Consider the following 13,645-nt stretch of genomic DNA (forward strand, 5'->3'; position numbering starts at 1 on the left):
ACTAGGGAAGGCAAAGCTACCAAGTTGGCTGAGTGACCCAATGGCTAAGTTACCAAGTTATTGAGTGGACGAGCTGTCAAGTATCGAGTTGGCAGAGTGGTCGAGTGTCCGAGTTACCGAGTGTCGAGTGGCCGAGTAGCCCAAGTGACTAAGTTGCCAAGTAGGCTACATGGCTAAGTGGATGAATTACGTTTGTCAAGTGGCCCGAGTTGTCGAGTCAAGCTACTGAACCCGGAGGCTAGTTAGGGAGGTCGAGCTACTGAGCTAGGAGGTGAGCAAGGAGCTATCGTACAGGAGGTCGGGTAGGGATCTACTTAGATGGGAGGTAAGGTTGTAGAGCGGGTTGGGCTACCGGTAGTAGACAGGGTTGCTGAGCTAGGTGGTAGGGTTATCGAATAGGTTAGGTGCCATGAACAAAGTGTTAGAACCCGTGCAAGCTAGAGGGGGGTGAATAGAATTGATTTTTATCTCAATCTCGTGCTTGTCGTTTGAATGCGCAACAGAAAGCTTGAATCAAACTCGATGCCACATACACAACACCAAGATTTTGCTTAGTTCGTCATCTTCTAAGGCGACTACTCTAAGGCCTAGTTCTAGCGATCTATCTCACTATCTCCTTCTCGGAGACCTTCCAGAGGTGAAGAAGCCTTTTACAACTCTTTCACAACTAATACAACAAGAAAACAAATACACAAAAGTAAATACAAAGAAAGTAATAACTTTACAAGAATCTCACTTTTGATTATTGTTGGTTGATTTAGAATGCCACTTGTTGGTATGAAAATGCATCAGCATTTCGTCCTCAAACCTCTAAGAATCGACACCTTCAAAACACCTTAAAATCCTCTTTTATAAGGTTATTGTTTGGGTTGATTTTTGCCCATCAATTGACTGCCCTATTAAATTTGACCATTTAAACCTGCAGAACGACTCTTTCTTGACTTGTTTAACCACTATCAGTTGACTGCTAAATCCTATAGTTGACTGCTACACCCTACAGTCGACTAATCACGAACATAACCTGTATCACTAATTCATTAGAAATTTGATATGTAAAATATAGGAGTTCTGATGTAGCTATAATAATAAAAATTTAGCCATATTGTGAAATGCAGAAACTATGGGCTCTTGCATGGACGAGCAAAGAGAGAATTTGAGCTTACATATTGTGAGCACGTACGCAAGTGTTCACAACTTGCTTAGTATCAAAAGTAACTATTTTTTATATTGCCTACCTGCAGAGAGTTTATATAACAAAAAAAGATCTTTAGTTTGATTTATATACTAAGATATACCATAAGGCTAATAATAGCATTTGAGATCTCTTCCTTTACCATGGGATACTTTTTCATTTTTATTTTTCAATTTTGTTAGTGAATAAAATAGAAACTTGTGGTAGCATCATAAATGACATATCTAAAGAAAGGAGAAATGTGAATGAGAAAATGAATGAAACGAGTTTCAATGTCAATGAAAGTTTGGTTTTGGGAGTTTTGAAGCAATATGAGTGATTTATATTAAATCACAATTGTAAAATGTTGTGAATCTATATATGGATGATAGTATCTCTCTCATGTGCGAGCGTGACTTGTGCGTATTCAATGTCATGATATCGAGCATTGATCAAGGTTGACCAAACTCGAGTTAGGGTTTCGATATTTGATCAATATATCAGTTGGTCGAGTGAGACATCAAGTAGGTCAAGATTAATCGGATATTTAACAGTTGATCAATATGTTAAGTTAATTAAGTAAAAAGTCAAGTAGGTCAAGGTTGAATGGATACTTGATAAGATACGAAAAGTTCAAATGGATCACAATTAACTAGATATTTGATGATCGGAAATCTAATAGGGAGTTGGCATGAGACAGAAAGTTAGGTGGGTCATGATTGATCAGACATTTGGTAATCGAAAATCTAACAGAGAATAGTTGACATGAAACGTGAAGTCTTGGTAGGTCAAGGTTGATTGAATACTAGGCAATAAGGATGTCCCGAAAGGTCAAGGTTGACCAGATGTCAGACAACGATGAAGTTCCAGTAGGTCAAGATTTCTCCCATGTCATCTTCAATGTCTTTTTCTTGATTTCTCCTCCTTTTTATTTTAGGACGTTCTGATTTGAAATGCTCTTTCTTGTTGCAACCGTAGCACGTTGCTTCAGCCTTGTTGAGTGCAGTTCGACTTAATCTAGCTTGCTTGTTCTGGATCACATTCCTGATATCCGACTTACTGAAGCCCTTCTTTTTTTGAATATTTTCCGAACTAGGTTGACTAGTTCGATGGTGACTTCATCGTTGTTGTCTGAGTCTGAGTCATCTTCGAATTTAGGCTCAGTCAGTGCTTTGCTTTTTGCCCATTCTTCTTTGTTTGACTTGCAAGAAGTGTAATTCCTCTCTCGGTTAGATTGACGTTAGTCTATTCATGGAGTTCAAACTCAGCAAAAAGTTCATCAAGTTTGATTTTTGAAAGGTCCCTAGAACCCTTGTAAGCATCAACCATTGATGCCCATATGGTGTTCCGTGGGAACGCTTTCAAAGCGTACCATATGATATCTCGGTTCTCCATTGGTTGTCCTATGATATATAAACCGTTGACTTGTCTTGGATCTTCACGTGTAGCTCACTTGTAGATTCTCCATGTTGCATTTGAATATTATATAGTTTATTAAGTAGTAAGTCATGCTTACTTACCTTAGTGTTAGAGGTCCCTTTGTGTAGCTCAATGTGCTTGTCCCATAAATTCTTTGCACTTATGAATGAACCCATTCTGTTGAGCCTTTTCTTGATAAGACCACATTGCAAGATTTGCGTAGCTTTCACGTCTGCCTTGATTGCATTTTATTGTGTTGTCCCACTTTTTGCAGGGTTGCGGGATGCGGTCTGCATTGGTTGGGAGAATGAAGCCGATTTAGATCACTATTCATATTTCCACTTGAGTCCTTAATTGGTACTCCATCATTCCTTTTCAATATATGAAATCCTCACCAAAAAATAGGGGAGGTCTGGCATAAGACAGAAAGTCCAAGTGGGTCACGATTGATCAGACATTTGGTGATTGGGAAGGCCCATAGGGAGTTAGTAAGTGAAAAGTTCAAGTGGCCATGGGTGACCAAACATTTAACGGTCGGAAGTCCAATATGGAGTTGGTACAAGAAGAAAATTCAAGTGGATCATGATTGACCGGACACTTGGCGGTTAAAAGTCCAACAGGGAGTTGATATGAGACATGGAGTCTTGACAAGTCAAGATTAACCGGATGCTAGGCAACAAAGAAGTCCCAGTAGGTCAAAGTTGATTGGATGCTAGGCAATAAGTAAATCTCGGTAGGTCAAGGTTGACTAGATGTTAGGCAACAAGAAGTCTCAACATGTCAAGATTAATCGGATGTCGAGCAAAAAGAGTCCTGGTAGGTTGAGGTCAACTAGATATCAGATAAGATGAGAATTCAATTTTGGTAAGGTTGAAACAAGAGTATTAGTCGATTGATAGGATGTATTGATAAACTAATATAGACACAAAAACCCTAAAATCTCAAAAACTATGGTTGCTACAGTATTGCTATAGTATCGTAAATAAGATTTTGCTATAGTGTTGCTGTAGTAATAGTCAATTGATCAGTTTAATCAATTTACTGATAGACATTGTAGTAGTGTACAAAAGCTTCAAACTCGACTGATTATGATTAATCGACTGATAGAGTGTATCAGTTGACTGATGTCATTGTTTGAGTAAACAAAGAATTTAGAACTTGATTGTGGGATTCTATTGTTCGTGATTAATCGACTGTAGGGTGTAACAGCCAACTACAGGGTTTAGTAGTCGATTGATAGTGGTTAAACAAGTCAAGAAAGAGTTGTTCTACATGTTTAAATGGTCAAATTCAATAGGGCAGTTAACTTGATGCACATCAAGGAGCTAGTCGTGATGCATATTAAATGAACGATCATTTATCACTTCAAGAAGGTCCAGTTACAAGACTTGGGCAAAGCGTTTCAAAGAAGCACTCAACAGACTTATAGAAGAACATTTTGCTGATTATGAGAAAGAAGAGATCAAGATAAGTCCAAGTATCGATCAAGTGTTCATCCATGTGATTAGGCTTATCCATTGATAACTTATCTTGCATGATGGAATGAGTACTCATTCTTACAATAAATGAGTATGAGGATTTGTTTGATTTGAGTTGCTAAATTGTTTAATTTCATGCATGAATATAGACTCTTAAATGCTTACATGCATGTATTTGAATTCTTAATTACTTGCATGCATGCATTACTCTTAATGGCTATTATGAATGTTTTGTAATCTTAATTACTTTTTCCCACTATATAAGGGAGGGAGCATGTTTATGGAAAGGAATAACTTTTGGGTGAAGCTCTTGTTTGTATGATCTCTTAGTTCTTGAAAGAACTTCTGAACTTATCAAATTTGTCTCGTGGCATTCAAACCTCCAAAACTTATCACCCTTGCATTGTGGTATTTCTTTTCTTCATAGTCCTTTGTTCATTCCATCTCTTGGTTATGGGTCAAGGCTCAAACTCTTGTCTTCTAGTTCTAGGGGTTCTATCCATCGATTGTTCTAGGGTTCCATTAGGATTGTTGGTGGGGTTCATGTCATTGAAATGCCACACCGCAAGGGTGATAAGTTTCGGAGGTTTGAACGCCACGAGACAAACACAATAAGTTCAGAAGTTCTTTCAAGAATTTAAGAGATCACATAAACAAGAGCTTTACCCAAAAGTTATCCTTTAAGATTGTTAAAATAATCCTTAAGTGTTTAATTTGAAAATTTACATTTTGGTTAAAACAAGAATATCATTAAAATAAATAAAGAACAAAAATTTTCAATTAAAGAATGTAGAGCTTCATGCATTGTATAAAAGTGCTTAGGATGTAGACAAGATTAAATGACAAAACAAGCCATTCATATTATTGGGACTGATGCGATGCTAGAGAAGGATGAATAGCTTTGATTTGTCAATTAGAATATTGCACAATGACAACTTAAAATGAAGTTGAGAACACAAAACATAACACTAAGATTTTATTTGGTTCACAACGCAACCCTCAAGGTTGTTAATTGATAAGTGACATTTTCTGCGGGTAGATTAGGGTTAGATTGGACCGGTTTGGACCATATTTCATATCATAAATAGGGATTTTGGGCTGATTCTTTATTTGGATGAAATTCATGGTTTCATTCTATTTTCTTATTAATTTGAGAGAATTATGGATATTAATTTGTTGTATTTTATTTTACAGAAAAATAGGATGAAAATAACAATATTGGAGGGCTAAATTGCAAGAAAGATCAATCCTGGTTCGAGTTGGGCTCAAATCAGACTCAGTTTGACTCAACCAGATTAAAAGTCAAGCTCAAAAGTGGTTCAAATTAGAATTTGGTTCAAATGCTAGCCTAGCCAAAGCTCAAATCTAGCCACATTCAAAGTAATTCAGCTTAGTTCAAAGCTCAATCAAAATCAGATTAAATCAGCCCGGTGCACTGTTCAAGCTCAAGCCCAAAGGCCCAAATCATGTTCAGCCTGGTTCACTTGCCAAACCCGGCCCAACATCAAGATCCGGTTCAGTGCAAAGCCGTCGGTTCAACTCCTTCGGTTCAGCTGATTAGGTTAAAAGTGAAAAGTCGGTTCAACGCAAAAGAGGCTCGGCGCATTTCTCCTCTCTCGCGATTTTCCACTGTTCACCGTCTTCGCCGCCGCGATTCCGAGCCGTCGCGCGCGCACCACCGCCGTCATCTCCCCCTCCGATTAGCCACCGAGCTGCGGCCGGCGTCCACGAGAATTGACGAGCACCAACGCAAGTCGCAGGGGACTCCACCGTGAGTGATTCGCTCCGGTGAGCAGCCCTTTTCAACGCTCCGGTTCATCAGTGCCGTGTGTGATTGGCTCCGACGATTTGGTGGCCGGCAGTACTTCCTTCAGCGAGGGTTCTGGCCGTGGGTGATTTGCTCCGGTTGGTCCTTCGTTGACCCGCATCCACCGAAGCTCAGCATGGGACGCTGTGCTATGCATCGATCGTCTCCTCCACCAAGAACGCAAGGTAAGGTTCTGTTGATTCCTAACTTGTCTGTAATTGGCAGCAAGGGCGAGGTTGAGCAGCGACCGAAGTTTGGGTTCTTCCCCGATTTGAGCCCGTCGAAATCGGCCAGTTCCGGCGGCGCTCTTCCGTCCAGGTTGGTGTAGGTTGATCAGAATGGTGCCATGCCTCTATTTGGAGCTGATTGGAGCCGTCCCTTCATTTCCACGCTTCACCATTTTCCCGTCTCCTCTGTTCTGAACCGAAAGGGAAGGAACAAACTCTAACCCTAATTTTACCCTAATCTAGCTTTATTTGCTTCATGCTTCGTTTGTTAGCTTCTGTTATAATCAAACCCCCCCCCCCCCCCCCCCCCATTTTCTGGTTCTTTTAATTGCTGAAGCTTTGTTGAATAATCTATGCTCACAGTGGTTTCGGTTTTGTGATGAAGGACATGTCCTTGGTAGCCGGTTGTAAGAGTTTGTAATGCTGTGATTTAGGTGTACTTGACAGTTTGATGGGATGAATGTATGAGAACCTGATTTGCAATGAATTGGAATGTTAACCTTGGTTAAATTGAATGTTATTAATCAGTTGAATTGTTGAACTTAAATTGTGAATGATTTGGTTGGAGAGTATGAAGATCTTGTAGCTGATTGATATCAATGCATGAATTGAGTGGTTGTTATGGAGAATTTGTGTGGAGAATGTTTTGGTTTTGTTGTTTATTGCTAGAAACGAATGTGTTTAGATGAGTTCATGAACTTGCTGTTTTAGCTATTGATTGTGAGGTGTGCTTGATGTATAAGTATGAGATTTGCCATGAGATGTGAATTATGAGCATGCTCTTGTTTGCTTCATTAAATTTGTTGATACAATGGTTGTGTTTGTCAACCGGTTCAAATTTATTTAGATCAGTTGAATAATTTATATGTTGTGTAAGTTGTTATACTTTAATGTAACTATGTAAAGTATGTTGTGATTGTAACATAGTTGTTGTATGTATAAATTGTAAATAGGATGTATGATTTGAATTGATTTATAAATAATGTAAATTTAGATTTATTTTGTTTATTATAGTATTTAATTGTGAATAAATGAAAGTGCTTGTAGATAGGAATGAATAAAACACAATAAAAATCCTGTGACATTTTTAGAATAACATCTTGTCATTGAGTCCGAGAGAGACGACCCGGACCTCTCTATACTACTTAAGACGATAGTTAGAGGTTTGGTAATAAATAAATAATTAATTTTGATGGGTGTAAGTGACATATTTAATAAATATGGGGAAAATATATATAAATAATTCCCATACAAAACACACCGCATCAAAATTTTGGCACCGTTGCCGGGGATTCAAATGATGTTTGTTTATTTTAGACTGTAAATAGGTGTTCTTGTTTGTTTATTCTTTCATTTATTTGTTTGTTTATTCTTTATTGTTTAATTCTTTTATTCTAATGATCTTGAGGATATTGTTTTGAAGGTGCATTAATGCTTGGTCGTGACTTGTCTATATTGGAGAGGTGCACGAAAGTGTAGGGAATTGCATTGAGTCCCTAGGATCACTTTCATCTATTTTGTTGGATCCGTCTGCAGAGTTGAGAACCCAGGACGATCAAGAATCAAGGGACTCCTCTAGCGACGATCCATCTTCCCAGCGAAAGGGGAGTAAACTATCTTTTCTTGTTTTTCTTTCATTTTCTGTATATAGTTGTTTAGTTCTTGTTATTCTATTCTATAAATAGGATTTTTATTCTTTCTTAGCTTAGGTTGGATATAAATAACTTAGCTTAGGATGTGTAAATAAATGAATAAATTAGTTTAGGATTTGTACATTTATTGATTTATCATTCTTTTCAATAAATTTTCTCCCGGCATGATTTCATTCTTCTTAGGATTTGTGATAATTTAGTTAAATGAGTTTATCGGATTTTTAGAGATTACAAAGCATGAAAGAGTTTGTCAAAAGATTACAAAATCCATGAATGGTCTCTGAACCTTTTGAAATCTATCTGATTTTGTCAAGAATTGAAAAACAATCAACTGTTGCATCTGATCAGTCGACTAATATTAATTAGTCAAATCTCATAATCGAATTAATTTGCTTTTGTTTGGTCCTTGATCGATATCAGTCGAATTGAACAGTCAAATTGATTTACTTTTGTTCGGTTTCTAATTGATATCAATCGACTAATATCCATAATTAGTCGATTGATATTATCAGTTTAATCAATTTGATTCTGTCCGATTCCTGATCAATATTAGTCGACTGATAAAAAGTATTAGTCGATTGATATCGTCAGTCAAATCAAGTAGTCGAATCGATTTACTTCTGTTTGGTTCCCGATCGATAACAATTAACTGATATCAAGCATTAGCCTACTGATACTTGGATTTTGTAAATCCGAAACTAGAACAGAAGCCTTCCTTCTATTTTTCAGAGTATCAATCGATTGATACACTTGTATCAGTCGACTAATTCTCTATTTTCAGCCATCCTAATGACTGAAATAGCCTACACATTTTGATGCAGGAGGATCCGAAGATTTTTATTACTATTTTTGATAATTTTCATAATTTTTAATTTAATAATATTTTCGATAATGACTTTTATTTTTCTATCTTTTAGTATTCTTTTGAATCAACAAGTTTTAAACGATTGATTTTTGATGTTCGCAGTCGAACAACGGAATCAATATTACCTGCAAGATAATCGTTAACCCACTCGGCATCAGTTGGTATTAGAGCTTTTAGATTTCATAGATTGTCATTGTGGTCATGATAGGTAGCTTCCGATTGAGGAAGCCTCGAATCCTGATCATAGCACCCGAAATGAAATACTTGAAGATCTACAGAGATATGTCACAGAGTTATTCTAGCGTCTAATGGTGCAAAATCTTGAAGATCATAAGGTATGTGGTCGAGGTCATGGCAGACAGGTTCCGACTGAGGAAGCCTAACACTGTGATCGTAGTACCCCAAATCTTAAAGGTCATAAGTTTTTTTTTTACTTGGATAAAATTTTTCTTGAGAAAGATATGAACGATAAGATCGAAATAGTCGGTGATTCAATTTATGAGGAAAACAAGTCTGAGTCAATTAGTGAGCCAATATATGACGAGGTGCTTTATGATGATGATCATTAAACTTTAGTCATCCATAAAAGTTTGTTGACTTCTAAGGACGATTCAAAAGATGATTGGAGTCTCAAGGGCATGCCATTATCAATCATGATGGACACAACTGCTTTTACATTAGATGCAACACAAAGGAAACTATTAGCCATTTGTGTTGCACCAGCTCAAATAAATCAGGGATAAGTACATCGCCTCCACAACCTCAATCTATACAATATCTAGGAGATTGTGCCCTTGGGTACGATCTATATTCATCCAACAATAACGACTTTGACATCAATCAACATAAAAGTCTCATTTTGAATGAAGTCATTCTGCTATCAAGAGAAGTATTCTAAGAAACGTGGAAAGGCACAAGCCTGGAAGCTAAAGAGTCTCAACATGGAGATTGATACTACCTTGAAGTACATGGAATCGGCAGAGAAGTATTTGAGAGACGCGAAGATGGATAAGAGCAACGTCCATGATATCGTACTAGTCGACGGATCAACGAGGATTCCCAAAGTCCAATAATTATTAGTAGATTTTTCCAAGTTGATGTCAGATAATCTTCCTCCCGGACTACCACCTACACTATTGTAAACTCAAGGATGAGTTTTTTCAACCTAGGACGACTGATATAGAAGGATTCAAAGATTTTTATTACCATTTTTGATAATTTTTATTTTTAGTAATTTTCATGATTTTTGATTTAATAATATTTTCAGAAGTGTCATTTATTTTTTCTATCTTCTAATATTCTTTCGAATCAACAGATTTTAGACAATTGATTTTCAATGTTCGCAATCGAACAATGAAATCAATATTGCCCGCAGGATAATCGCTATCTTGCTCGACGTCATTTCTCTATCCTCGTTTCTCAAGTACCTCGTGCAGATGAACCTCTTGTTCCTTGGACTTTGTGCCTAAAGCTTTTTTGTCTCTGGATCTTCATCTACCCTTGCATCCAATATTCCACATTTTGTCAAAAATCTGGTTCTTGACCTTTATGGACTTTCCTTGCCTTGTATCCAGTCTTCTGACCTGTAGTACGAACTTCTTGTCAAGAATCTGGTACTCGACCTTCTTGAATTTTCCCTACATATATACTCGTCACATAGGTGAGATGTTATTTCATTAGCCTTAACTTAAATGATATCAAATATCAAAATTATATTTCCTGAGTATGATTGCATCAACAAACTTAAACATTTTCGTTCATCAAAATTATATGTACTGCAACACGTACAGGTATAATTGCACCAACACATAAATCCCTCCTTGTTTTGAACAAACTACCTTCCATTGGTCTCTCCAATTCGATGAGTCATTTTTGCAATCAACATGTTATCAATTTATCATAATCAAAATCTATACTTGACAATGTTTTAATTGAGTGCTCAACTATCAACACCATCTACGAAGAATCATCTTTTTTGTGTGTTAGAAGCATGAGAACAACATAAGGATTTTAGTTCCCACAAATGATTATAAATCCATGAAGGAGAGCATTGATGCAGCAGCAGTAAAATTATTATCGTATGACTTAAAAGTCATATATTAGAATCTCAAAAATAGTTTCTTGTTATAAAACTATTTTGCATGCTCTTAAATGCTCATCTAATAATGTGCCTTATTTGTAGAATGAGGAATAAGGGAACAACGATGAGGGACAAATTTTTTTTATTGTTGAGACTATTTATAGACTTTGCACTTTCTTTAGATATCTAAACTACTCCACCCCTTTTAATTTTCTCATAAATTTTAAAAATCATTGCAATGTTGCAGCGTATAAGAAACATGATGAGGTGATGGCTAACAAATCTACAACAAATGGAATGATGATTATGAACAAACAACACTTTGCACCCAAAATGACAGCATCAGTTCCGAAAACAAAAATATTGCAATCGAAGACAGAAAAAGCTGGCAAAACCGCAACCCGAAAGGGAGGGAGTGCATGTACAAGCTCCCATCACTGCAAACAAAGGGAAAGCTGCTGTCATTGCTGCTGCTGCCGCTGCGACTTGTGCTTCCCTCCCCGTTCGGCCACTCTCCTCTGGTCCACTCAAGTCAATCGAGCATCTTTTCTCTTCCCTAACCTGACAACCATGCCATCAGCAGGCGTTGATGTAGCTGAAGATCCGGTGCACCGCCGTCGCGATCTCGTCTGCTGTCCCCAACTTGCACGCCTCCTCCATCTGTTCCATTGCCACAATGTTACCGACTCAGTTTGCTAATTCGGAACTAAAGGAGCGGATTAGCGAGCAATCGACCTTGAGGTTGAGCGAGTAGAGGACGGAGGAGGCGTCCAGCGAAGTGATGTTGAGGTGGAGCACAGAGAGGTGCAGCTCCTCCATGGCCGCGATGGCGCTAACTATCTGACCTTGCCGCCGCCGCCCGGCCACTTTGAGGTTCACGTGCCCCTGCACAAGCGTCGCCTCCACGTCCACCCCTATGCCCTCCTCGTCGCCCTCAGAGTAGTCCCTGTACTGAGGCGAGACGAAAAAGCCGTCGTGGAGCGAGTCCGCGGCCGAAAACGCGACCACGTCGTCGTCGTTGGGTGCCCGCTGCCGCTTCTGGGCTCGGAGGCAAAGGAGGTGCTGCTCGAGCTCCTTGACGAACTCGATGGCGCCGCCGATGATGGACGCTTGGTCGCCCTTCAACATCATTAGAAAAAAACAATTAAGGAGAAACAACCTAAAATGGACACTAGCAGGTGCACATATCACATAATCATACGCGTTGGACATAGGAAGGCGGCATGAGGGAGCGAAGAGTGGCGAGGTAGTCGTTCATAAGCCGGCGGCGGTTGCGCTCCACGGCAATGTGAGTCATCCGCTGGCTCTCCGCCTCCTCCACGCTCTTCGACGCCGCCGCCGGCCGTGGCCTCTTCCGCTTCCTACGCTCGCTCCCCGCCGCGAGCGCCGCCGCTGCGGCAGCCTTGTGGAGGACGACGCCGTCTCCGCCACCAGCGCCTCCCGGGCGCGCGTCCGACTCGGAGGCGTGAGTGATGCAGCTCTCTAGCTGCTCCGCCGCGCGGGAGGACTCGACGTCCGCCGCTCGCACGTAGGTTTGGCCCTGCAGTCGTCGCAGGAGCTGGAAGTTGGATTCTTTGGGGAAGTAGCTCGCATGCGCTGCTCCAGTAGTCTCCTCTTCGCCCGCTTGCATGAGAAGCTGCAGGAAAGGTGTTTGATGGGAGAACAGGCTCCCATATCTCATCTCAAATACTCCAGGCTCCAAGCACTCTAAGCCCAGCACCTCCCTCATCAACTGTTCCAAAGAATCAAACCATGCAAATGAAGCAGTATCCATCGTCTGCATTAAATGAGATGCTAAAAAATGGGAGTCTTGGAGAGCTTTCATCGATCGACTAGGTGGTGTTCTACCAGAAATTGACTGAGAGATAGAAAGAGACAGGCAAAAAGAGGAAGAAGAAGGGAAATTAAAAGAAGGCAGCACGGTCGAGTGGAGTGATGAGACTTACAAGTGGGTCATTAATGGGTCCTCGGAGCTGCTCCATGGAAAGAAGAAGATTTGAAGGCAGAGCATGCAGCAGTACTAGCTCACCAACTACGTCTCCTCTTCACAATCGAAACAGGCTTAATTCTTCTGCTCTTTAATTCTCCTCTTCAGTTATGTTATCTGGAGCAATTAATGCATGCCGGCCAAGCATAGCATCCTTCACAAATGATTAATGTCTGGGAAGAGGAGGAAGCTAGGACAAGGTGATACAGTAGTAATTAATACCGAACGCAATAGAAATTAAGAAGCTAAGGAACCATGGCATGGGTAGAGAAGAGGAAGGTACGTAGGGTAGAGGTAGAGGAAGAAGTGAGATAAGGGGGAGGAAAGGAAAGGGAAGGGATGAAGGAAGGAGAAAGGTTGCGCTAGTGCAGCAGATTTGGGGATTGAAGGGGTGTCCGTTTGTGGGAGGTGCCCCATGGCCCATGCATGCATTATTGTTTGGGTGGCAGATTTGTACAGCTGCGACGACAGAGGCACAGACGTGGGGCCGCTCGCCTTCTTCTTTCTCTTTCTTTGCTCAGTCGTCGTCCTTCCTTCGCTCTCTCTCTCCTTCTCGCATTGAGTCCTTGACCTCGCTTCGAATTCAATGGCAGTGCCAGGCAGAAAAGGTGCGGTCAGTGATGAGAAAAGTCTGCGAAATGAACTAGATTTCAAAACAGCGCTGGGTCACGTCCACAGGGCTGGCCAAATCAGATGTCACGTACCTTTGGCGCATGAATTTGATTCCCAACATAAGCCATTCATTCTCTACAGCACCTATTCTGAAATTAATTCTTATACATTTTTATTATTTATTTATTTATTCATTCATGATTTTTTAATTGTTCCTTATAATATAAATATACATACTTACTTTTGCCTTTGACAAGGATAAGCTCACCGAACCCTAACTTTACCTTTCTACCTTCAAAGAACTAGAAAGGTAAGGTTACAAAAGTTACCTTGATTTGTTACTTTAT

General features: G+C 39.7%; 1 protein-coding gene across 2 annotated transcripts; it reads right to left on the reverse strand.

The window, feature by feature from the left end:
• Window positions 1-11,030: 11,030 nt before the first annotated feature.
• On the reverse strand, window positions 11,031-12,997 carry LOC141812631 (transcription factor MUTE-like). 2 transcript variants are annotated; one of them, XM_074700645.1, is made up of 4 exons: window positions 12,646-12,997; window positions 11,901-12,431; window positions 11,435-11,818; window positions 11,031-11,359 (listed from the first exon to the last, which is right to left on the reverse strand). In XM_074700645.1, the coding sequence occupies exons 1-4, from the start codon at window positions 12,679-12,681 to the stop codon at window positions 11,276-11,278; spliced, it is 1,035 nt and encodes a 344-aa protein (XP_074556746.1). In that variant the 5' UTR covers window positions 12,682-12,997; the 3' UTR covers window positions 11,031-11,275. The 2 variants fall into 2 exon arrangements, with proteins under 2 accessions (XP_074556746.1, XP_074556745.1); XM_074700644.1 differs by lacking the exon at window positions 12,646-12,997 and having other exon boundaries at window positions 11,901-12,514.
• Window positions 12,998-13,645: the final 648 nt, after the last annotated feature.

Source organism: Curcuma longa, chromosome 19 (assembly GCF_044706935.1).
Source record: "Curcuma longa cultivar G26 ecotype Majalengka, Jawa Barat chromosome 19, ITB_CL_G26_1.1, whole genome shotgun sequence".
Lineage (NCBI taxonomy): Eukaryota > Viridiplantae > Streptophyta > Magnoliopsida > Zingiberales > Zingiberaceae > Curcuma > Curcuma longa.